The 26608-nt window shown below is 46.4% G+C and overlaps 1 protein-coding gene across 1 annotated transcript in view; it reads right to left on the bottom strand.

The window, feature by feature from the left end:
* Window positions 1–5056: 5056 nt before the first annotated feature.
* The window catches only part of LOC149333912 (uncharacterized), a 36718-nt gene continuing 15166 nt past the window's right edge, over window positions 5057–26608 (bottom strand). Inside the window, exons 2-10 of the mRNA XM_089556140.1 lie at window positions 26106–26323; window positions 23172–23373; window positions 19889–19992; window positions 17530–17735; window positions 9409–9577; window positions 8417–8692; window positions 6580–6724; window positions 5718–5975; window positions 5057–5312 (exon numbers count right to left, since the gene is read on the bottom strand). Of these exons, the coding sequence (XP_089412266.1) occupies window positions 5185–5312; window positions 5718–5975; window positions 6580–6724; window positions 8417–8692; window positions 9409–9577; window positions 17530–17735; window positions 19889–19992; window positions 23172–23373; window positions 26106–26228 (1611 nt within the window). The 5' untranslated portion in view covers window positions 26229–26323 and the 3' untranslated portion in view covers window positions 5057–5184. The remainder of the gene's footprint in view (window positions 5313–5717; window positions 5976–6579; window positions 6725–8416; window positions 8693–9408; window positions 9578–17529; window positions 17736–19888; window positions 19993–23171; window positions 23374–26105; window positions 26324–26608) is intronic.

The following is a 26608-nucleotide window of genomic DNA, read 5'->3' as shown; positions in this document are numbered from 1 at the left end:
CAGTCCTCGAGCGGATCCGATGCAGTTACAACCATCTGTGTGATCGTCATTGTCTTAAACTACTCACTGAGGCTTATTTTTCTTTTAGCTATACATCTCTGGCAAAGGGATTTTTATCTTTCCAGGCTATCCTTTATATTTGTTTTAAGGATAGAGGGTCCAGTGACTCAGGAAGCTAATCTTATGGTTTTGAGATTGTTTCAACACAACGCCACACACATACGGTGGTTTTACTTCTAATGGAGCTTACATAGCCACGACACGAAAAAGAGAGGTCATGAGCGTGCCTGAGTCAAATCTTTCTCGTAATCTATGAACACTGTGTGTAGGTGTTGGCTATATTCTGCGCATTTTTATACTATCTGACTGGAGGCACAAATGTGAATTTATTTGTTGCTGAGTAGCCCTTCCAAAAGCCACCTTTGTCATTTTACTAACTAAAGGCGTAGGTTAATGTATTTCAAATTGCCACAACAATGGTAAATTCCATGTAAACCACACATACCAGCCTGATCACTCTTTAAATTTCAACTCCTTGAGATGCCCTTTGTGATCGATAAGATGTTTGCGCGGTCTGTCATGTTTAAAATATGAGAAGTGTTGTTTTTTTTCTTTTTTTTCAGTCATAGGATCAGAATGTGATCTAACGGCTCAGTGCCACTGGCATGGTGCAAGAAATTTCATAGACCAGTGATGAGTGTTATAGGATAATAGGACGTCCTCAATCCGTATAGGACGTAAATAATCTTTCCATTTAATAGAAATTCTTATCGTGAAAATGAACACAGAACCGCCCATTTTGCGAACTGATGAAAGCTAAGAGCGCTCAAAAGATTCTGAAGGTATTTATTGCAAGATATCGAAAACTGAACGCATGTAATTTTTATTGGGCGCTTTTGATCAAATACGATGATCTTTGGTTGAACGGATCTGTTAATCATTGAGAACAACGTGAAACGAGTCAGTCGACTGTGTTTTACTCATCCGATTCTACGATTCTCAAAAAATGTTTGGCAATGAGTTTAACGGGTGATGTTTCCTTCACGAAAGGCACTGAGCAGTTTGAAGCCTTGTTACAAAGCTGTCTAATTCATCGAGTTTTTTGTCTTTCATTTCAAGTAAATGCCCGTTACTCTTAACTGTATCTGCCAGGACCAAGATCCTCGGTTCTGGCAGTCTTTATGCCGCAGGTAGCATAACGCGGTTATTGCAGTTTCCACCGTCACCGTTCCATCACGTGCCAAGTGACACTCGCGGTATTACAGGACGTACAGTCTTTGTCAAAAGTAACCAGGCTGTGCTTTTTTCTGCTCAGTCATATATTAACGCTATTATGCCAGCCCTCAAGCTCTAAATCTCTGTATGGTTAGAAAAGAACTCCTGTTCTCACCTTCAAAGAACTTTTTGATCGTTATGAAAGCCGTGAGGGCTCTGTTACACGAATGAGAAGCAAACCATGGAGCCTGGTTACTTTTGACAAAGACTGTACATCATGTCCGCCGCTGTGGGCGAAGATGGCGCGGGTGAACACTCTGTAGGTAAGGTGACATGAAACATAAATACCACCGAAAGCTGAAAATCAGGCAGCCACCGCCACGCCTCAGTTCGTAGGGCACTGGACGCGAAATTCGGAGGCCGTGGGTTCGCATCCCGCCGGCGACATGTAGTTGTCTTTTCTTCTACTTTGTAGCCAATTATAATTTAGCCTTAAATAATTACATTATTAATTTACCATTGAGGACGCCAGAAATTAAACAGGAGGAGCCCTATCCTCCTTTCTTTCGGTGACTGCTCGCTTCTTTCGTATATATCTCATAACGAGCCCCTATTTGCCTTTCCTTCTCTGCTTATATAGAGTAAACGACTCCCAAGTTAACTAAACGGAATATAATGCGGCAGGTCTAGCCTCTGCTCACGCAAATTAAGCTCGGCAGTTATCTGCGTGAAACGCCAAACAAAGGCGTGAAATCCAGGCATCGCTTCGGTGTCCTCGAATGTGAAAGCTGAGCACAAAAGTAGGTGCACGGTAGGTGTAAGGAACCTGCGCTGTCCAGGTGGCGCTGCAGCTGTTCTATTCGGCGACTAAAAACAGCTCTCGTTGGCCGCTTGGGCCGCTGCAAACGCATGAGCGTATTCTGAGCGATTAGAGGCCCGCGTTTGGCTGATAACACCAATTGTTTAGCGTCGCTCGACGTAGTGCAGATAGCTGAAGCACAACACGTGTGGCTTCGTCAGAGCGCGGAAGGTCATGCCGATAATCGGATGAAGGTGCCGTTGAAAAGCACTTCGAGTGCACCAAAAACTGCTTCCTCCTCCCGCCAGACTTAGTGTTACGGCGCTGCAGTCGACACGACAAACTCCAGCGCAGGTTCCCTGTTAAAACGCAGCGTTGCGGTAGGACATGTAAAGGCAAACGCAACACTAGCGGCCTTTCACTGCTAAGTCCACGTATACATTTTGGCGCTTTACAAGCACTAGGTGTCCGTGCCGACAAACTGGAACTTCAATTTGCTGCAGATGAATTGCCAAAGAAATCTCACAGATATTATTTTCTGAGCGAACCCCCCCCCCCCCCCCATTGGTACTTGTCATAGTTCCTTCCTTCCTTCCTTCCTTCCTTCCTTCCTTCCTTCCTTCCTTCCTTCCTTCCTTCCTTCCTACCATCGTTCCTTCTTTCTTTCTTTCTTTCTTTCTTTCTTTCTTTCTTTCTTTCTTTCTTTCTTTCTTTCTTTCTTTCTTTCTTTCTTTCTTTCTTTCTTTCTTCCTTTCTTTCTTTCTTTCTTTCTTTCTTTCTTTCTTTCTTTCTTTCTTTCTTTCTTTCTTTCCTTCCTTCCTTCCCCCTCCCACACACACATACACACGCTTTAATAACCCTGAAAAGTTTCTACTGTGAGCGCCTTCTGTTGTGTTGCCGAGTAGTATGCACTCGCATATAGCCAGGTGTAGGACGGACAAGGCTGTTTAAACTGGGGCGGCTCCGTTTGGGTGTCCTCTGCTTTATTGACGAAAAAAAAAGCAGTACAACGAGCACAGTTGACTACGTTACAAACCCGAATATAGCGCGCAGGGGAAGAGGAAAAAAGGTGGTGCATTTGCGAACAATGCAATTGTTCCTTCACGCGGGAGAGTAAGAAACAGCAAGATAACGAGAGCAAATGAAATCACCAAAGCGCTATTTGCATAGACAACTGGGCTAGTTGGTAAGGGTGCATTTTGGGTGGAAACAGTGAAAACGGACTAAAAAAGAACACACCGACGAGCGCTGATTCGCCACCAACGATTTTTATTCAGAAAAGCCACATACTTACAGTTACAATCACTTTATCTAACGTCTGCGATACAGATGGCAAGAGTGCAATCTAAATACCAGCAACATACAAACTATCAAAACAAAAACCAAGAAACACATACTGTATTTTCTAGGACAGCAACTTCTTTACTTATAAGCCGTAAGTAAAGCTGACTAAGGCATCCCTATTTTATTTTTCGAATAAAGTTTGCCGCCATTAAATATCTCGTTGTCCAAATTCTATAACGCAATAAAACGTGCTTGTTCAGGCGGGATTTTTTTGTTTATAACCTTCAGGCAGGATTAATTTGATTCCTAAGTGACCTAAGATATTCCCTAAGACGAATGTTGAAACAACAACCGGCCTGTCCACCATAAACTGTGCAGGATAGAGGACGCTCGTACATCACTGAATATGCGCATTCCGCACATCTTGATTTGTACAATGCTTGACCATGAGATGCTCTGTTTTCTTCTTAGATTTTCAGAGCTGTTCCTTATCATTCCGCACAACCGCCAACTTGCATGGCGCAGAAAACACCAGATCGCGTCAAAACGTCCCGCAACTTTTTTTAGATTGACAGTCATTGTGTGGATGTACGGAATAAGTGAAACTTAAGCTCTTCCTCCAGACATGCATTTGAGAACCATTCTCGTACAGCCCACAATAGCACAGTAGCAACACCGCGCTGACCCACAAACCTTGCTTCGTTATTCCCTTCATCTATATGCATCTGCGTACAACTTTAAACGTGCCTCGCGCTCGTCTGTTCGTTCTTTGTGCCTGTCTGTCTTTAGTCCGTTTGCGCGGTTTTCACCCAAAACAACAAAAACGCAGTCATTTGAGGAGCAGAGAGCTATACGCACAGCGCTATTACTCAGTCAGTAACTGGCGCATATATTATTTTCACTTCCAAACAAAAATAAAGAGGGTGACATTACGCTTCTGTATCCAGAGGGCCAACAGGGGATGGCAAGCCAGACCCTCACGTGTGCAAAGCGTGTGCAAAGCGTGTGAGTCGCCTGAGAGAGTGAGCCGTCATTGTAGGCCCGAGGGTCTGCGAGAAACCTCACGCTGTATTGCAGAGATGGCCATGAGGGCATGCACAGGCCATATCTAATCGGGATCAGCTCACGGGCGAAATTGTCGAAGCGCTTATAATAAGCAAAAAGGGGCGAACGCTGTGTTAGCCCTGAAAGTATAAGCGCACAACCCGACGAGAACGGTGAAGAAAAGACAGGTGAAAGACGAGTGCTTCACCGTCCTCATCTGGTTGCGTGCTTAACCTTTCATGTCGTGCCATGCCAACACGCCCAAACTGCAATGTTAGTCAACTGTGTTAGCGCGCCTACGGTGGACCAGCTAGATAAGCTCAAGGCTTATCTAGTAGATGGCTTACCTAGAGAGCTAACTTCCGTCCAGCTTTCACAGCTGTTGTGTGCCATGTTCGACTGCGTGTTTTTTTGCGTTTGTTCTTGTGCATGCGCATGTGGTTTCAACGCGTGTTTTAAATTCTCCGCTTTCAATAAAGCTTCAGTTCTTAGTAGAGCACGTGTCGCCCCCTTCTCGTCCTGTCACTTGCACAAATGAAGTCATTCTATTTACATAATCGCTCTGAAAAGAAGTATATGCGTATTTCTTTCAGCTTGCCTGGGCATATGGCAATTAGAACGTTCAATTTCATTCTCGTGCGGTATCAGCAACTTCGAAAACTTCAACCTGAATTACACATGATGTGGGAATTTTTTTTACTTTCACCACGTGAAGTAGCGCAAGCACCAAGCATTTTATTTTTGGGTATAAATTGTCGCGGCATATATCGTGATTGGCAGAGGGACATGTTGAGTTACAATTTTTTTGCGGTCACATCGCTAGGCAGAACAAGGTTGACGGTTCAGTAGACATTAGAAGTTCCGTACATGGCCTTAAGCTGGAGCTTTATCACTTTGCCGTTCGTGTTTCTGGGCAAACGATCGACAAACACTACTCCGCCGTGCAGATGCTTGAATTTCTCTGTTTGATCTGAAAAAAAAGAAAAGTATTAAGGGTGGATTTTAAATAACTTGGGTACACCAGTAATAGACCTAAGAGTGGATGCCAAGTAACTTGGGTAGACCAGTAATAGACCTCAGAAAAAAAGAAAGGCAATACTTTAATTTTCTAGGTTCTTTTTCAAAAAAATGTCAAGCAGCAGAGAGTCTTGTGCACGTAGGTGCACAGTGAGGTACCCTATACCTATCACCTTTTGTAGGGATGCGCAGGTCTTCCCACGTTGTTATATGTGGATGATACTGTCTAAAAATAAACGCTGTTCGCTAGTTCTTGCTCCCTCTATGGCTTAGAAGTTTTGCTGACGGCTTTAGCACGGTGTTGGAAACAAGTTGAACGAATATCAGCCTGGCTAGCTCAGCTCGCACTCTTACCCACCTGCAACGAGAGCCTTGAGCTCGGCGGCGACCTCGGCCGGCGGCTTCGATGAATTTCGGAGGACGACGAAGGCGGCTGGGGCGTCGCCGTACCTGGTGTCCTCCACGCCCACCACAGCGGCGTCGGCAACGCTTACGTGGCTCTGCAGCAGGGATTCCAGTTCTACCGAGGAAACCTGCTGGTCCAGGCACTTGATGATATCCTTCACTCGGTCCACGAAGTACACGCGGCCGTCTTCGTCGTAGTACATGATGTCCCCTGAGAACGTGGAGCAAACGGAGGAGTGGGGGACGCTAAGTGGTCTTTCGTGACTGATGGGACGTGCTTACCAAACAAAACATCAAGAACCTGAAACAATTCAGAGAAAAGTTGTAAGTTTTTTTCATTTGAAATTTAAAATCTCCGATTCTCTTACAGCGCTCATAGCGGGTAACTGTAGTGAATAAATTGAAGAAGGAAATGCCGATTTGACTTCCTCTATTCGCCGCCAAATCAATAGATAGCGTTAGACCCGCCCTATAACTTAATAGTTTCTGAAGAAGTTAGCGCAAAAAACGGACAAGGGACAGAAAGAAAGGCACATAAGACATTCACGAGTGCTCGTGAATGTTTTATATGTCCTTTCTTTTTGTCCCTTGCCATTTTTCGCTCTAACTTCTTCAGAAAATGCATCACCTACTATCCGGCTGCTTGCTCTCCAGAGTAACTTACTAGGGGAATAAATTTCGCTTTTAGGCTTTTCTTCAGGCCGCAGAATACAGCGTCCAAATTCTGCCACTTTACACACACTGATACCGCAGACAAGGCAGAAGTCATCCTCATGATGTTTTCAATGAAGCTTCACACATCGATGCTATCTCACCTGATCTGCACCAGCCGTCTTCGCCCTTGAACTCTTTCGTGAGCTCGGGATTCTTGTAGTAACCCTTGGCGACACTGGGAATCCTGAAGTACAACTCGCCGTTCTGCCTCGGCCCCACTTTCTTTCCGGTGTCCAAGTCGAGGAACTGCAAAAATTGCCTGGGGTTTAAGCTCTGCCTCTCTAAGGCAATAAACTCGGCCAATGCTCTCGGTGTGCTGCTGCCTGTCTTTCGCTAATATGCAGGATCTGTAGTGTTGCTTACGACCTACTTACTTCATATTTGATAGGCTGTGCGCTAAAAAGACGTTCACAAGAAAAAGGATAGAGACCACAGGAAAAAAGCGCTTCTTTCCTCTCGTCTCTATCCTTTTTTCCTGTGAACGTCTTTTTAGCGCACGGCCTATCAATATGAATATGTACCAACTAGCCCGTCAAAAAGCCTTACATACTTCACGGGACGTTGGGCGGCCGCCGCGACTGCAACGGGAATATTGCCACGTGCCTAGCGCTGGGTACGTAGGCGGAAATGTTCACGTTATACCACGTGACCGTGATTTCACGGCAGTCATATGAGAGGATGTTGAGCGTCTATCAGAAGGACCAGGAAACAAAAAAGAATGGAGACTCGTGAAGAGTGCTGCGGGGGGCGACGAAAGACACGCAGCAGCGAGTGCGGTGCCGGCAACAAAAGGAAGAGAGCGGACCTTCAACTACCTCTCCGAACGAGGTTTACGTTAGGACAATAGCTCAACAGCGAGAGCGCTGGTAAAGCAGCCGCCGCCCTGTGACAGTTGCGACCAATTATTGCTCTCGCCGAATTTTATAACTACTCCGTAACCTAGTTTAGCCAGTATTTTTGTTTTATTCTCAGGTTCGCTGGTACACGGTTTGGGATGGGATAAAGAGCCGAACTTGCGTACTCGACGTCAGCGCACGAGTTGTGCCCCTATCTACCAAGGCAATTTCAGGCTTATCAAATTTGCTTTTCTTGCTTTCTGCCTGAGCAATACCTACTTTGTTTTTAGGGGAAACTTCTACAAGCTAGTCCACGGGACCCCCATGGGTGCTTCTGTTTCGGTTACGGCTGCTAATCTCACTATGGAATCATTGGAGCGACGGGCGTTAGCCTCCTTTAACCCTCCCCCAAGATCTTCCTCCGTTACATAGACGACTGCTTTTGCATTATGCACAAGGACGCGGTGAGCCAGTTTCCGACACACCTGAACAGCTAGGAAGGCGCCATTCAGTTTACGTTGGAAGAAGAGGTGGACGGCAGTCTACCTTTCCTGGACGTCCTTGTCTCAAGGAAAGGCCAAAAGTTGTTGTTTAGCGTACATAGAAAGGCTACACACACAGGCCGCTACCTACATTTCAGTTCCGTCCAGCCTGCCGCCCAAAAAAAGAGCCGTTGTCAGCAGTTTAATGCAGCAGGCCAAGAAAATATGCACAAGCACCATTGACGCCGCTGCGGACGCCTCAAGGGTACGGAAAGATCTCGCTAGCTGTGGTTACCCAAGTCATTTCATCTGGTCAACAGAATAACAGCTGTCACGACCTCGATGCTGCACTTGACTTCGACACTGGTAACCATGTCTCTGCCCAGTCAGCCGTTTCAAAAGACATAATAAGTACATAATGCAGAAATAATTTTGCTCCAGGTATCTGTTAGAAATTTTGAGTACCAGCATTATTGCTGGTACCAGCATTATTGCTGGTAGTAACGTTGGCCAATACCTCTGGAACAAAATATGTCATGATAACAAATGGTCGATATAAACTTCCTTGTTGATGTTTTTATCTGGCCGCACTTCGAACCGTTAAGTGAGTAATAGCCTACCTTGAGTTCGACCATGGGAGCTGGGAATCCGACGTTCCCGGATGCCATGTCACCATTTGGTGGCGAGCAGAGCACGCCGCAGGATTCGGACATGCCGTAGTGGTTACGAAGTGAGCGCAGGCCGTCGAAGGCAGCCATGATCCTCTCTGCAAACGCCCTCGTAAGCACGGTTCCGCCTACGTTGATCTTCTTCACCGACGGAAGCTTGGTTCCAGTGCGCAGCATGTCTGCCACGTAGTAGTACAACCTGGTCGGGACTGAGGCTAGTATAGTCACCTGGCAAAATTGAAGAACTATGTTATAATCACTGCATGTTTCCTAGCGCCCTTCTTATTCACTCACTACTAACGTTTCAAAACAGATCTCAGTCCGACGGTAAGCAACCGGCTTGTAGTTAGATATAATTGTACGAAAACAGCGCAAAAGAACACGGACAAAGAAGGAAAGGCATACTGCTCCCAATCTGCCGTTCTTCGTCAATGCATTTCCTACACTTGGGCCTCTATTCTGTGTCAAAGCTTACACTTGTGAAACCCAGCATTAGCGCAGTGTGTCTACTTTTCTTGGTCACAGGTTCGGAAGCGCTGTTTTTAAATAATTATGAATAAGCACTGCCTAGTCCAATTTGCCGTTCACCTTACTGTTAGAAAACAATGTTGCTAAATTTTTGAGCCTGATATCTTGCTGCAGAGCCAGAAACTGTTTTTATTATTGAGAAATATTATATCTTAGTTTGTAATTGTGGGCGCTATTAACGATTCATGTTTTTAAAAGTGCCTGCACATATAAAGTTCGCGTATGGGCAGTTACTACCCTTAATATACTAGAGGGCGGTTAACAGTTAGGAATCTATGGAAAGTATTCATCAAATATATTATCATAAATTACACCCTTATTTCAAACGTCTTCTTTTCACCCACAAGAGAATAAATACTGAGCACGCGTGTCTACATATCAGCATTTCAAGAAACTACATAGCTGACTGAACTCACTTGGTACTTGTTGACGTAGTACACAAGTTGGTCAAACGACAATCCAGGGTTTGTAATGACGCAAACTGCTCCGGCACATACAGCAACGGGGGTGAACGTGAAGCCAGATGTGTAGGTAATAGGGTACCAAGCGAGTAGAACGTCTCCGGGATCGTAACTCACTAATGACCTGCATATAAAGGTAGAAGCATGAGAGAAGCTTTGTTGGCTGTCATCCTTACGAACAGTTCCCGGCAGCAAGAGCAAATCTTGTCGGATTCAAATTGATTTCGTTATATAGAAAAGACATGACAGCATCCCATTGTGTGGAACAGTTTATGCGTATTCTCCCGCGGCTTACATGAACGGGCACTTTCAGTATATGAACTGTGTAACACGGAGGTACAATCCTCTACAAAAGTTTACTAGATGCCGTTTTGAGGAAAAAAATTAACTTTTCATTGCGCTTCTGGTCAGTCAGCTGAACTTGTTCAGGCGGATGGAGCATGCATATTCCCTAGTTCTTCACTGTTTTGATTGACCTGCTTTGCCAGACTGCACAGCAATTATTTTTTTGTCCTTAAACACGCATCCCGCAAAACTGCTCTCGATGTCTGCACATTCCAGAGCCAACCAGGGCGGAAAGTTCAAGTACCTTAGAATCCACTGTACCTTCACTTGCGCAAATAAAAAAAATTCTGGTACTGATAAAAAGTTCGAATCTTGACCAGGTTCTCCAAATTTCGCTACTTGGGATTGCTCTAGTTAAATGCTAGGTGCACCGGTGAATTTTCATAAAGTGACCTTGGAGCTGATGTAATACAACAAAACGTAACATCGATTTGTTTTAGAAAATGGGTGGCTTCAGTCCTCCTAATGTTCATGTGGAGACACAAAACACTCTGGGACATTAGAACACCCGCAATATCTGACACTACTCGTGGCCGTAGTGCTATATGCCTAATCGTGCAGTGGGTTTTCCCGCAAACTGTTCAATTGTTCTAAATCAAGCACTAGAGCTCTTGTTCTTTACAGTAACGATGTTCGACGCCCATATGCGAGGTCTTTCAGGTAAGACTTTTTCATTTTTAGATAAAACTATGGCCTTTTTAGTATAGGATTACCAACGTTGGCAGACACCTGAAAACACGTGAATCATCTTAAGTAGGAAGCTAGTTAACTAATTTTTAATATTAACTTTTTACCATTAGAATTAGGCGCCTAGTTGAAATTAGAAATTTGTTGCCCTCGTTAGCAATAGCCATATATCATTTTGCAGAATTTAGAACGCCATTACCCTTTGCTCTGTGGCTCGAAAAAATTTTGACTTTTTTGAGTGATTGCGTGCTCTGGAAAGGCTTTGCATGCATGCGTTTAGAAGGCGCATATATTTCGGCACGATGTCGTCAGATTTTGTCGAGCCACAGCACAAAGGATAATCGCATTTTCGAAATTCTAAAAACTGATATGGCTGATAGTAACGACCGGCTACAAATCTCTAATTGTGACCAGTTGTCTAGCTGTGATAGTTAAAAAGGCCATTATCCGAATTAGTTAACCAGCTTAGAACTTGAGATAATTCACCGGCTTTCCGGTGTCCGCCAGCACTGGTAATACTACGCCGCAAAAGCCATATCTTTACCCCACAAAGCCTATTTTTGAAACTTACTTAAAGACTTCCCGGAAGCACCTGGTATGGTGCCTACACCTGGTATGAGCGCCGCCATTATAGGTTAAAGGATGCGGTCGCCACTTTGAACATTCAGGCGCTCTGGCTACCGGCACAGCAGGACGACTTAAAAGCATTTCTCAGGTTCTCGAGGATGACGAACAACGGGTGACAATAAAATGCGTATGCGAATACGCAAGGGATATCTAAATGTTTCAGGAGGTTTAGCTTAATCTTAACTGCCGTCACATTTCCATAGGTGATTCGGCCAGGATTGGTTGATAAGTCCTTAAATCCGCGCAGCATTTTTTGTAATCTCTTCGCCATGTAATGCTCGAGGAGCGCAGCTGAATTTGATTTCTGAATGTGTCAATTATAGTTCGTTTCTTCTGCGAGACGTTGCTCTTCAGGGCAATGTTTTGGTCTAAAGGAGATATGCGCGCAGGCGTAGAACATATCTTTCCGCTAACCGCTGTTTAATATATAAAATTGAACAGTGCATAAGAATGCAATGACCCGCTAATTGACCGCGTGGTATTTTCTTTATGCTCGCAGCGCGGACACTAAAAGACGATTTTTCCTAATGCTGGAAAGTAATGGGTACATTTAAAATAAGAGTGCATAGTTCGCTCACAAGCTGAAGACTTACATTAGCAGCCCACGGGGTCGAGTTAAGTGAACAGAATAACGCGAAACGAATTTTTACCCCTATCACGCGCTGCTGTTATTCATTGGATACACCAACTTCGTCAATGTGATCAGTCTTGTGGGAATATGCACCACAACTTCCCGTCCCACATCCTTACTGCATTATGAATGTTGAACGAAACGAGGAAACAGCGCTGACAAACGGGACGAGGGAAAAGAAGAGAGATACATAAGCGCTGTCTCTTCTTTTCTCTCGTACCGTTTGCCAGCGCTGTTTCCTCGTTTCTTTCAGCATGAACCAACCTGCCCGACATAGCCCTCTTATTACGAAGGTGATCGCTTTTTTCGCCGGAGAGTTTGTTTAAAATTAAACATGCATCACTTCGGCGACTGAGGAGTATAAGCATGTCTGTTGACGGCCTTGCAGTCTGCTTCCAGCAGCGTCTGTAAGCGCAGGCTTACGTCGATGAGTCTGGTTTATGCTATTTCTGTCATTTTCGTCGGCTATACATCTTTTAGACGCCCCCTCCGCACTAAACATAGCAGAAGGACTTGAGTCGGAGGTAGTTGGTGTGACATACTAGAAAACAGTCAACAAATGGATGCCACGCAGAAAGGAGCACACACACGCAACGCTGACGAGCGCACATACACACTCAGCCTTGTGCGTGTACGCTCCTTTCTGCCTGACGTGCGTTTGTTGGCTGTTTTCTAGTTGTAAACAACGCATTGAAAAGACGAGAGGTGTGGTATGGCAATAAAAGTAATGCCCTAATGAAAGCGCCTGAGTACGCTTCTGCAGCGCTAGCATCTTAGCCGAATTCTCCTGGCCAATGTGTGGTTTTCATTGTGCTGTGGACAAAAAAAAAGGACAGCCGATTTGAATACTCATTAAATGCGAAGTATGTGCACTAGGGAGCGCCAGCGACACACGTCCGCTCAGTCGGCATTCCCCACTGAAAATCCCACACCACCTGCGGAAAGTGCGCTGACGCGCGCTACGCGGCCGCAGTTGTGGTGCAGTGCCTCTTTTAGGGGGGCCGAATCCACGGAAGAGTTCGCTTTGGAACGCGTTCGCTTTGCCGTGACGTCATTTTGACGTTGACATCGGCGGGAGAACGGTGGGAGGAACACTGCGGGAGGACAACGGGGCAGGCAACAGCCAATCGGCTTTGTCGGGCGGTCCCATCTCGGTTGCTTGTATTTTTAAGGGGTCATATGCTAACCTCCTTGCGTTTTTAACCTCTAAATGAATGCGTTTGGCTACAATACTGCAAATTTATTACTCAGAGCCTATAAAATAAGCACAGATTTTATTTTGAGACGGTTTCAATGCTTCTTGATTGGTTTGTTTTCTTTTGCGTTCCCGAGAGGGCGCTCTCAATTGTGTTGTTTTATTTTGTGCTCGCGAGAGGGACGATAGGCATTTTGAACTTGCGCGGGAGACTTTTCACGTGTCAGCACTTGTCAGCTTGACATTTTCACTAGTCGTCATGTCAACGCACAAAGGTCGCCTGGGCCCGCACGTCTCGATGCGCCAGCGTGAAGTGCTCGTTGAGTTCATGGAGGAACATACCTACATGGTGAAGCCTTCGTGTGAGCTCGACGCACCCGACGACGCCGGGGAAGAGACCACGCTCCAAAAACTCTGCCTTGGCGCGGGACTTCTCCTCGGAAGTCGAAGGAAACGACACCCAGTTTTTCTCCGTGCCGACACGCACGATTGCCTGAGCGACGGCCAAAATCGTCCGGCTCACAGACGACTGCGGGAGCAGTATAGCTGCCTCGCTGCCGACTGCCGCCTGGAAGTCCCCGGTAGCGAAGAACCGTAGGGCGCAGAGTACTTTGCGCTCTGTTGTGAGCGCACTTTTCCTCGTTGGTCCAAGGTGGGGTTTGAGCTCTTCGCATAGCTGGCGTACAAGTAGCTTCGTCATGCACGCGCGACCGCCGGGGCCGCCGATCACATTCGCTGAGCACCGCGAACAACAGGGGGGCGGCGGGAGGTACCGGCATGTCTCTCCTCGCGCTGAAGCGAACGCCACTTTCAGAGTTCCGCACACAGCGACCGAACGCGTTCTCTTTCACTTGATTGACATGTCTCGTGACGTAAACAAAATCCGTGTTCCCGCCTCCCTGAAGTGACGTCACCGCCAGCGGTGACGACACGCGACCAATGGAGCGAGGTGGCAAGAGAGAAAGCGAACGCGTTCCAAAGCCGCGTGACGCGCTCTTCGCCAAAATGCTTACTATCGCGCTTCAAGGTCACTCCGCTGTTTCGGACACCCGAGCGAAATCCCCTGGAGCGGGCACTAGGGGCTAGCGCGCTAAAAACGTGTTCGGCGCTCACCAGAAAGAGAGCAGGAGGAGGAAAAGGCGATAAATGGCAGAGGTAAGGGAGTGAGCAGAACGGCAGAACACGACTGGCAGCAAAGGGAGAGAGTGAGCGGTGGCTGACGGGGCGCTGCGCCTCTTAATATAAACATGGGGCGCTGACATGGCAGCCATTCTCGGCGCGGCGTTGGTCATTTCGCCTCGGTCGCATGGTTGAGGAACATTGGACAGAAACTCAGGCCAAAGTGGTCGCGTGTAAGCAAGCTGCTAGAGCTCGTAAGCGTGAGGAGGCCGCAGAGGCATCGCCTGAGGCTGCATAATCGCAATGATATCGAGGCAGAATTATTTCAACAAAGTTTCGTTTGATAGCAGTAGCATATTGTGGTGCGTAATGTTTGCCGCAAGCCAACTTGCGGCTATTTTCCGCACTGGCAGTTGCGTAATCGCCATTCATTTTTTTTTTTTTTGTTGCGTTGTAGCCTCCTGGATTCGTGATGTGTTTCTTTACGCATTTCTTCTGCGTGTGTGCGTGAGAGCTTCAAAAAAACAAGAACTTTTATGGGGTTTCTGCGCGTGTCCAGTATTTAAACGAGAGGATTTGGCCTAATGGGATAAGCTGGTGACAGCACACTTCCTTTTTCCTTCAGTGGTCCTGTGTCTGCGTCCTTGCTTCTTTTTCGCTCTGCATTCATTGCTGTAAAGATGAAAATGTACTGTTCTCGTCCTTATTCTAGTACAATTCATGTTTCTTTACTTTAGTGTGCACCTTGATTCAAGACGGCGCGACATTTGTACACAAGGTGCTGTTACAAATGCACACCAGCGTAGCAAGCGTGCACGTCAAAGTTTCCATTGCACACCGTCTGCTGCGAGCTGCGAACCGGTGGTGTTAGCAGTGGCGCCATCTACTGTGGACGACGTGAACAACTGTCTCTAAAGGCTGTTTATGCTTATCCGAAATAGCGTGTTCATCATCGCGTCACAGCAGAAGCGCCACCGAATGTCGTTGCAGTTCGTCGTAGTATCGTTCCCAGCTGCCGCGTCGCTTCTTTCCGTTTCTATCTTTTTGTATGGCTTCAGCGCTTAAATGCCGCCCGCTAAATGCCTCGCAAAGCCTTCGCCATCGCTTCAACACGCGATGCGTATCCGTCTGCTGTACTGCCAAAAAAAGAGCTCAGGGTAAAGTGATAAAGAAATAAAAAAAAAATGAAACCGATTGGTGGCGGTCGTCTAATGCCGTAGTCAAAGAAGAGGTACTTCTTGTGCCATGAGATTTGGTTTAGGTCTCGTATAATGATCTCTTTTACATGGCATTAGCTGTACAGAGAACTTTGTCAAGTAAACTTTTTTACCCGGATACGCTCGTAAAAAGGGCTGGCGACATGAATTTGCCAAGGGATCTGCAGGGAGGACAGTTCATGCGGGGCCGTCCACATGAAGCCTAATTTAAAGACGTAGCCTTTGACAGAGAATTCCGTTCACGTTGATGGTATGCTGCGGTTTCGCATGAGGAAGCAGTTCATGTGGTCCCTATGCTCGCATCTAAAGTAACAAAACAATGTTTATAGCAATGTTCCCTAAAAACTGTACGCTTTTTATTGGTGCCACTTGGCATGAGTTTTCCCCATTGTCTTAAGCAAGAGTATTAGCTGCCGCTGAATCTCTAATTGGTTTAAGAGAAGCTTGCAAGAAATGTTTAGCGCCGGAGATTACAAGGGAGCATTTTGCGCGATTATGAAGTTCAGTGGGCGCGTGTTGGTGGCGTCAAAGATCATGTGAGATTAATCTTTCATTGAATATGGTGGCAATCGCTCCCCCGTGATTCGCATAGGCTGAGCAAAATGTAATTACCACCACTACACCTGCAGGCAACATTCCTGTACGTATTTTGAAAGCCGCTTTGCTACTGCGTGCCCCTTAGTTCATTGAATTTCAGGGAATGAAACGTGAGGGACACCGCCCAGTGGCGCACTCCATCTGCACAGGCTCCGCAGAAGTGTCTCGCGCTGACGCGAACAACGCAGGCATAGTTGGGGAAAACCCTGGTGGAGTTCGTTAATGGTATGGTTAAAGTTTTTTTCTTTGCGTGAAACCTGAGAAAGGCTCTCCATTGCAGCCAGCACAATAACCATAGCGTATTCATACGGTGCCAAGATGAACTGAAGATGAAAGAGAAACGTTATACAAGCGAAACATTGTCCTCGAAGTGGCGTGTGGATGCCGACATGATCTTAAGTAATTAAGAAGGGCAAAGATAAATACGAGTATACTAGTAGTAGCGTTCGTGCTAGGGCAATAAATTGTTTCCTGCCACGGTTATTCTGCACAGATTAGCATTTTAAATCAAGATTGAAGTGCAGGTCACACAATGTATATTTAAATTCCGACAAAACGCCACGTCTACAGGCCATACCACCAGCGCATTACGTTCTGTTGCATAATGTGTTGAACTCAGCGCAAGCAAACAGGTAAGGCGTTTTTAAAGCGCCGTATCGTGCAGAATGTGTTCGGTAGATGTGATGCCTATCGTTAAGAAATGAACGTTTATGTCTTCTAACTGCCGTAAGCCATTCCACATGCTCTCCCAGTTTGAGCCAGACTCGGAATGCGTGGTGGTCTCTGCCGTATTATATAAATATACTGTCGGGGACAAAAGTGGCATACTTCACGCGGCGGGAGCCGGAGCAACGGAAAACAGCGGCATTTTGGCGAGCTAAAGAACGAAACGTTGAAACTAGCCAAACCACATGCCTGCTGATAATAAAGGTCACGCATTTACTGTCTCGATCCCCGATGCCGCCTGTAGATGGCGTGGCAACGCAGCTTTCCGTTGCCCCGGCTACCGCCGCGTGGAGTATAGCACTTTTGTCCTCGATAGTACAATGTCTCACCTCGCCGTCAGCTACGTCCACATTGAGGATAAGCATGAAATGTTTCACTAAGTACACTATAGCTAGGGCCCCGTTCGACTTCCGTTCCTAGCCGCCAACAAAGCGGCCCCCAGCGCGTGATAACCGCTTGGGGTGCGGTGCCTACTACTTTACAGGCTGCGGTGGGGTACCACCTGTTTGCGATTTGTATGAACGCACTTGCTCTAAAAGAACGCCGCCGGCGTAATCTACGCTGATACGAAAGAAACTGGCTTCTAATCAGCAGGTCGTAGTTCTAAAAGTTGCATATATTTTAGGAGAAAGCAGTTAATGAGAGGTCAGCCATAGCAGTCGTGTAACTAAAGCCCGTTGTAGTTTTTGGCCCCGAACCAAGCGGCAGGAAAGCTACAAGAAAGGAAGAACCTGAGGCGGCGTGTAACTCAAGCTCGTCCTGGCTAAGTGAAGCAAGGTAAATCGCTATAGGCATTTTTGATCCTCGTCCGCTACCTAGATGCCGCAGCGCGGAGCATGCGACCTGTTGATCGCTCATCGGCGGCGACGAAATATGAATTACCACTAGCAGCACTGCTTAATCTCCCAGTGTTAAGTATCAGCGGTACGCACAGGGTTTGGTGGAGGTGGGCAACAACGCTGTAATGAGTTATCTCCATTCCTTTGGCATGCCCGGTTGTCCCCGATGAGTAGAACAGAGCCACCGTGGTGTTCTTTGGATCTGGGATTGGCACCTCTTTGAAGTCATCCTCCTTCTTGTCCCCGAAGTTTGAGATCGACACAAAGCCAGGCGCCTCACCGTCCGTTAGAAACAAGCCCTAAGAAGAAAATAAGAACAGTAAGCACTAAACCGCACCAAACGGTTACATTCAGCAGACACTAATAAGAAAATACCTTTATGATTTCACGCCGTTATATCCATTAAGCAGCGAGAATAATAAACAGTTTCTTTCAGATTGGGTCATGCCATGCAAAACTCAGCAAAGATTGTGCTCGACCTTCCCGGATTTCTTCCAGAATATACAGGGTGTCCAGGCTAACTTTATCCAATGGCTGAAAAATAAGATATTTGAGATAGGCCAGGGAAACCACTTACATACCAGCCGGCTTGCGCCTCTAGGCAATTAGTTGTATTGCTATTAATTAAGGTGTAATTAGGGTGATTTTTCTAAATGCGTAAATATTGACTTTAGAGGGCAGATGTGCATAGCTAAGGTGGAGAGCTCCTTCAGAGAACCTCCATTCTATTTATTTGCCATAAAGAAAGCCTCACGTATCTTTTTTCCGAGCTCCAAAGAAAGTCCGCGAAATACAAAAAAAAAAATCACGTGACTAGCGCATTCGCGCGCCACGATTGTGCTGCTCTCAATCCTGGCTTGAGTGAACGAAATCAGCTGCTGGTATGGCGCGACGACCCCACTGCTCCGGCAGGCCTATATGTCGACGGTGGTTGCGGCGCCCGCGCTAGCCTGTGTGCAAGCGTGACGGCGCAAGTCGCGCCGCAACCACCGTCGACATATAGGCCTGCCGGAGCAGTGGGGTCGTCGCGCCATGCCAGCAGCTGATTTCGTTCACTCAAGCCAGGATTGAGAGCAGCACAATCGTGGAGCGCGAAAGCGCTAGTCACGTGATTTTTTTCTATTTCGCGGACTTTCTTTGGAGCTCGGAAAAACGATACACGTGAGGCTTTCTTTATCGCAAATAAATAGAATGGGGGTTTGTGAATGTGCTCTCCATCTTTGCTATTCACATTTGCTGTCTAAAGTCAATATTTACGTGTTTCGAATAATTATCTTGCTAATTAACTAATTGCAACCCAAAACATTGTCTATGATGCGCTAGCTGGTTCATAGGTGCATGTAAGTGGTTTCCCTGGCCTACCGCAAATATTTTATCTTTTAACCCTTGGCAAAAGTTAGGCTGGACGCCCTGTATATGGCGGTTTTCCGCATTGTGAAAAGTAGTCTGCCGCAACACTGTTGGGAAGAAAAAAAAAATTCTGTCATAGCCCTCGAACCTTTTACACGAGTGCAAAGCTACGTCTTAAAGACATGTACAGATTATTTGTCCATTTTTCCGCGCTGGAAGGGTTCTCTTAATGATGCAGAAGCATGGTACTTTAGTAACAGGCAAGAGTAAAGTACCAGGTGAAAATTGTTTCTGTCTTTTAGCCTCTCATTTCAGCCGAAAATGTGCAATGTTCACAAATTCCTCAGAAACCTTACGCGGCAGCACGTACAAAGTAAAAATATTGCAACCCAAATCGAGCCGAATAAATTAGTGAAAAAATTCAAGGTTCCAAAAATGTGTCATCTGGCGCGTTCTGGCATTAACTTTTGTAAGGAGGTGATTGAAATAAATACAAAAATGCGCCTTATTACATATTTAATTTTATTTTATTTACGGTCACTGCTTTTTATCGTGGTCTTTTTTTAATCAGGCGAGAAATAAGTTTTAAAGTTACTGGAGGGTACTTGATGGTCGACAGTATTTTTGATACACAAATACGCCGCCGCGGTGGCTCAGTGGCTATGGTGCTCGGCTGCTGGCCCGAAAGACGCGGGTTCGATCCCGGCCGCGGCGGTTGAATTTCTTTGGAGGAGAAATTCGAGGCCCGTGTACTGTGCGATGTCAGTGCACGTTAAAAAACCCCAGGTGGTCGAAATTTCCGGAGCCCTCTACTACGGCGTCTCTCAGAGCCTTAGTCGCTTTGGGACGTTAAACCCCATTAACTAACTTTTGATACACAAATGTCAATATATTTTTTCCTTCGTTTCCTCTGCGTAATAATTTTAGAGTTGCTTATATATACAAATCATCTGCGTAGGGGTTTCGCGCAGTAAAAATTCGTTGTCATGCAGCTACTATGGGTTCATTTGGTTGAGACCGGCAACGCTCCTATGCAGCATTTCATGCGGCATCAAAACCATCGAAACGACCTGAACTCAAGAGACAACTGGTTGCAACTTACCCGAACTTTAGTTTTTCCTTGAATAGTGCGAGCCTTCTCCGCCCACTGAGAGCTGGTAAGGATATGAGTCGCATCCGAATGGTCGACTTGGAACAGGAGTTCACCTAGGGAACAAGAGATAAAATCGCAAAACACTTTATGAGGAACGTTTTAACGGACGGGATAGGTTTGTGAACACATCAGCGAAGACAAACCAAGGCCTGTGTTGCACTTTGGAAGGAGAAAGAATGCAGAGAGGATAGCGTAAGACTAAACTCGCAACTTTCTTCACAAGTACCGAATAGGCATAGAAATAGAAAAGCCGGCCCATTCCAGGGGCGGGCGTGAAGTAGTGTGATCACAGGCGGAAAGGTAAAAACTCAGTTTCAGTCGAGCTAAAGCGCAGCGCATCAAGCATGTTTATTTTAAGTGCCTATATATTTGCCTGTGATTGCGACCTGCGCTGTTTCATTACCTACCTTTTTTAAAATCCTTGTAAGCATGCACATTCCTTGCAGACAACCGCAAGGTTGCATTTGTACTTTTTTTAGGAAACTTTTCATCTGTTTCCTTCACATTTAATTTGACAGCTCCTACTCTAACCGACAATTATGACGCCGCATGACAATCTCTCTTTATTCCCGAAGCAGATGTGGCGCGTCATTTTCTGAGCCTCATGAACGTTGCCGATATTGAACGGCAGTGGGGCTGTACCTCACTTCGCTATTTTTCTGAGGCGCGCAGGGGGAACATACGCTAGACTTGTGCTAGGAACAATCAACTTCGAAAAAGCCCAGGCTGGCGAGGAGTGCTTAGAGTCGATGAAAAGTATCCGAGATGCCCAAGTTGTCGCTATTGTGGAAGGTTCCTGCACATGATCGATGCTTCCACATATGTATTCTGGCCTGCACATCATGCGTACACCTGTTTTACTCCGCAACCACGCCCGATCCTCCCTTGGCCACTTTCCTCTCCTTCCCTCTTCCGACCCCCCGGGGGCTCAGTTGTTATGGCGCTCGGCTGCTGACCCGAAAGACGCGGGTTCGATCGTAGCCGTTCGATCGTTCGATCGTAGCCTGCTGTAGCCGTCGACGCTCTAACGTCGACGGCTACAGCAGGGACGTTTGCAAGCATGCAACGAGCTCAGCACGAGGCACCTACTATGGTGCATTGGTGGATTAACTTTTTGGTGGATCCAACTTCATGGCTCCATTTTTTGTCCTGTGCAAATGCACCGAAGGTTTTCTTTCTTCTTTGCGCACGACAAAAGTGGAATGCTCATGTAAAGGGTGTTCATGGCTCATGTAAAGGGTCTTTCACCTAAGACTTTCAGCAATTTTTATAAATAGGCTTTTTGAGTTAGAAGGGCGCTTTTTTTCTGCATAGCATTGTCAGCCATTGTACTAGCAAGCTGGCTAACTAATATTGAATCGTTAACTTTAAACTATTACTGTTAGGCTCCTCAATTACTGAGAGGCGTGTAACTCACCGTAGTAATACTCATATCAATTTTTAGATTTTAGAAAATGCAGTTACCATCGGCGTTGCGGCGTTTCAAATTTTGCCTACATCGAGCCGAAACACATGAGGTTTGAGAAGCTTCCAGGCAAAGCAACCTCTCCAGCGCACGTAACTCATCGAATAGCGAAAATTGCTTGGGCCACAGCGCCAAGGTTAACGATGTTTCTGAAATGCTAAAAACTAATCTCGATATTACTTAGGGGGGGGGGGGAGGGCTACATGCCTGTAATTAATTAAGGAGCTTTATAGTAATAGTTAAAAAGTTAACTTGTCGATATTAATTAACCGGCCTGCTAGCTAGCACATCTTAGCTGTATTCGGATGTACTGCACCGCTGACGATGAGATGCCGAAAAAAGCGCTCTTCTATCTCAAAAAGCCGAGTTTTAAAAATTCGCGAATGTCTTAGGTGAAACAGTGTCACTGTCATGTGGCCAACTTGTTGGGGTAAATTGTTAAATTGGTTTTTGAGGAAAGGAAATGGCGCAGTATCTGTCTCGCATATCTCGGCGGACACCTGAACCGCGCCGTTAGGGAAGGGAGGAAGGTGAGAGTGAAAGAAGAAAGAGAGAAAGAGGTGCCGTAGTGGAGGTCTCCGGAAAATAATTTCGACCACCTGGAGATCTTTAACGTGCACCGACATCGCACAGCACACGGGTGGTGGTGGTGGTGAAAACTTTTAATTTCTGAAATAGAGTTTGGGAGCCACAGAGTGGCCACGCTACATGGTCGGCGTCCCTAGTCCGGGACACCGCATGACAATGCCCCGTCTCTAGCCCGTTTCACCAGAGCCCTTTGGGACTCAAGCGAGGAGCAGTTGAGAAGGGCAGTCTCCCATGCCTCTCTGGAAGGGGTAGGGGAAGGGGGGAGGTGGGGATTTTGAGTACATGCCCACACCATGTGGAAGATATCACAGGTCTCCCCACAGTGTGGGCATCGCCCATCCGTGTTAGGATCGTAATGCTTTAAGATTGCAGGACAGAGCAGCTCTTCTGGCTCGGAGACTAACCAGCCGCTGCTGCGATTCAAGGAAATTATAACGCATTATAGCGACATCCACCGCCTTTTCCCGGCCCCTGCAAAGGGGCTGAGTAAGACGGAGGAGCGAACTTTAAGGCGCCTGCAGACAGGTACTCTACTCTGTCCTGCAATCTTAAAGCATTACGATCCTAACACACGGGTGCCTCTTGCGTTTTGCCTCCATCGAAACGCAGCCGCCGCGGTCGGGTTCGAGACCTGTGACCACGTTGACGAAGCTTGAAACTCGTGAACTGGCGCCGATCCAACACCTCATTTTCACCGAGTGATATGCGGGTGGAATGTGAGTGTGCTTTTGATGTATAATGTAGAATAGACAAATGCGCCTGGCTTTACTCCTAGTCGGTGCCAATCTAAAGGCCTTGAGGTTGTTACGTTTTCGTCCCGACCATTTTAAATGCGCTTGTCGTTTTCGACTTGGCTGAGCCCACTATGACACAGATTCAGAGTTCACACCCGATCTCCACGCTCTGGTTCAGACGATGAAAGCTACGAGCGGACGAATTCATCAGTGTTAAATTCAAGGTCGGATCAAAGTCGTGCTGACCCAGCTCTGTCGTGTATTCTGACTCTCTCAAATTTAAGCTTGTCTAAATTTCCGATCGCTAATCTGGCCCAGTGGAATTAATGAATTCCGCCTTTATCTGGCCCACAAGGTCATTGTTGCTCTCTCGAATGCACCAAGCAGAAAGGAGGAGCAAAACGATGCACTGAGGAACGTAACACTGGTGGAGTGGCATCCTCACTTTCGTTGAGCACGGGGTTCGAAAGCAGCACCGAGGCTCCCGTGAATGTGATGCTGAACAGAGCGACCAAGTTCTCCACACTGTTGCCAATGTGCACGCAGACACGGTCACCCGGGCCCACTCCCTCTGACTGGAATCCCGCCGCGAACCTCCGCAGACGCGACAGGAGCTCGCCTCGAGTGAGGGAAGTGTTGTCGTCCAGCTGCAAACAGAATGAGAAGCAGTATATCTGCGCGTTAAATAGTAAAGGCAGCGGGCAGTCATCGACAGTTTTAACAGGGCAGTGGATATAAAGATGTCTTCCTCTAGTTAAGCGAAGCTGTTAAAGTCGGGCAGAGCGTATCTGAATTTCACTCACATGGAATATATCAGGTGTTCCAGGGAAGGTGATTTATAATTAAAATGAAACGGTTTCTGAAGTAAAGAGAAGCTTCTTATGGCATAGTAATACCACCGTTGCCGGACGTCAAAAACATGCCAATAACGTTGACTAGTAAACTGAACAATAAATTTCCATATTTAACTTTCTAACTATTGTCGAAAGGCATCTGATTTCAATTAGATATCTGTAGCAGGCCATTAATAATAGCCATACCAGTTTTTAGAATTTTCGAAACGCGACTACTCTCGGCGCATAGATACGTGCACTGAAGGGGTGGCTTTCCCTACAAGCTTTTCAAAAGTGCACGTATTTTGGCACGATGCAGCCATATTTTGTTATATAGTGACCGAAGCGTGGCCTTGTGGTAGAGCATCCGCCTCGCATTCGGGAGGTGCTGGGTTCGATCCCCAGTGCCGCCGGGTACCCACCGGTTTCCTTAATGGGTACAAGGTTTCCCCTGGCCTGGTGCTCGGCTCTTCTGAGGTGAAATGCTTGGGAAAAGGGTCTTAGACCAAACAGTTGCCTTGACGGATGAGTGATAAGTTCCCCCGCCAAGCAACCATAAGTCCGCCTCGTGCGGCATAAGCCCAATTTGTGGCCCTTTTTTCGCTTTGTCTACACGACTCTCTGCCCACAGTGACGGGATTTGAAGGCGCAGGCTCCTTTCCCAAGCAATGAAGCCCTAGTAAGCCGAGCACCAGGCCGGGCCATAGCTTGTACCCATTTTGAGAAAACCGGTGGGTACCCGGCCGGTGGCGGGAGTCGAACCCATCACCTCCCGAAGCCGAGGCGGGCGCTCTGCCAAGAGGCCACGGCTGCGGTCAGGGCCAGGGTAACGGCGTTTTTTGGAAATTCTAAAAACAGATATGGTTCTTACTAACGGCCGGCTACAAATATCTAATTGCAACCAGGTGCTTATCGGTAATATTTAAAGAGCTAACTATTAGAATTCAGTTTATCACTTTGCTGGGCAACATGATTTTCATGTTTTTTGACGTCCACCAACACTGATATTGCTATGCCGGAAAAAGCTTCTCTTTACATCAAAAACCCTATTTTAAAAAATTAGTGGTCACCTTCCCTCAAACACCTAGTGCAGTGGAAACTGGCAAGTGATTCGTCCACATCCGTCTGAGTCCACTTCACTGGTATGTCTACTGTGTGGTTTCGTGAAAATTGCAATGGATATAAGTTACTGGAACAAACATGGCAACGTAACCCAACCGAGTGTTGGAAAATTGCTAACAGTTGAGAGGTAACCAGAACAATATTGAAAAAAAATGTTCAATGGTTTGTCTGAATTTATTTGGCAGAATCTTAACCATAAGTATGAACAGATTTATCGTATTTTCGAGTGAATGCGTCTCTAGAAGCCGACAGATAAGAGTTAAGCCTCCATGCTTACAACATGAAGCACAAGAACGAGGAAAAGTGATACTTACTATCTTTGTGAGATTCGTTTTTTTTGCAAAAAATGGTATGCGTCCGGTTCTGTTTGTTTTGTGTTGCCCGTGCTGTTTTCGTTCGGGCCATTTGTTATTATTTTCTTGATATTATGAACAAACTCTGACAGCGGTCTAGAAGTCGGCGGAAAGTTTCGGCAACTGAAGAAATTGCTCGTATTCTTAGAAAGAATTGTTTGGTTTGGTTTATGGGGTTTAACGTCCCAAAGCGACTAAGGCTATGAGAGACGCCGTAGTGAAGGGCTCCGGAAATTTCGACCACCTGGGGTTCTTTAACGTGCACTGACATCGCACAGTACACGGGCCTCTAGAATTTCTCCTCCAAATAAATTCTAGCCGCCGCGGCCGGGATCGAACCCGCGTCTTTTGGGTCAGCAGCCGAGCACCATAGCCGCTGAGCCACCGCGGCGGCTTTAGAAAGAATTGTGTAGAGTTCTTTTCATTAGGCTATTATCGAATCCTCTAACGAAAATGATTCCAGGAGAAGGCAAGCGTAGCAGGGGGTGGCCGAATGTTTGGTGGGCGGATGACATTAAGTAGTTTGGGGCGATACGGTGGCCGCAGCTGGCACAGTAGAGGGTTAATTGGAGAGACATGGCAGAGGCCTTTGCCCTGCAGTGGGCTTAGTCAGGCTGATGATGTTGATTATGTATCCTTGCTTGCCGAGATTTTGTAGGAGGTCAGAGAAATAACCTTTAGACGGACCTTCGTGGTTTTATGTTTAAGCACTCGTTTCTCTCCATATCCGGACTGATACTTCCTTTCCATGCAGTTCAGAAATGAAAACAAATACATGCCATGTCTCAGGTAGGATGCATAATGAAATTTACACTTTTGTAAGTGGCGGATCAAAGCGCAATTTTCACTTGCTCAAAGCAAGTGTGCTCCATGAAAGGACACTCGATCGTTTGCTTTGCGTTGCGTTACCTGCACACATTTTTTGGCATTTTGAGAGTGTCATAGCAGGCTTCTTAGTCGTCATGTGCTTACCATCTCCTACACGTGTAGCTTTGGCATGTAGATTTCGTACCGTTATCTACTGCTAAGGGACGCAACCACAAAAGAATCAAAGTTTTGTCAAAATCTCACCACTGCCAGTTGGTCCGGTGACTCCGAAAGGAACTGTTTCATGGCGGTGTAGACTGAACACGACGGTATTTCCACCTTCGGGTACGGAGAGTAGACGATTCCATCCTTGATCGTTGCCTTCATGTTGACTACACTTGTCTTCCTGGCGAGCACCGGTGACGATAACTGTCCTTCTTGATGTACGAATTCTTTTGACAGCAGGGACCACAAAAAAGGCGCTGGAAATAAAGGAATTCACACTTCAAAACTGACATATTTACGTTTCAACCAGTATTCTGTATACGACTACGGTACGAAAAAAGTGGATTGCTATGGTTACAGGAACAAACTATGCATATGGTGCATGGCATAAGAGCTTAAAATACGCTAAAGGAAATAGATACATCTACATCACAGATTAGCTGGAACACCGTGGAATTACCAGAGAGAGGCAGGCGCTAGAGATAAACAGGGTGTCCCAGCTAACTTTAGCCAGGGCTTAAAAATATGCCGCGGCACTCGAA

The sequence above is a fragment of the Amblyomma mixtum genome, chromosome 8 (assembly GCF_055824585.1).
Source record: "Amblyomma mixtum isolate Tamu chromosome 8, ASM5582458v1, whole genome shotgun sequence".
Classification (NCBI taxonomy): domain Eukaryota; kingdom Metazoa; phylum Arthropoda; class Arachnida; order Ixodida; family Ixodidae; genus Amblyomma; species Amblyomma mixtum.
This window is presented reverse-complemented; position numbering and strand designations above follow the sequence as displayed.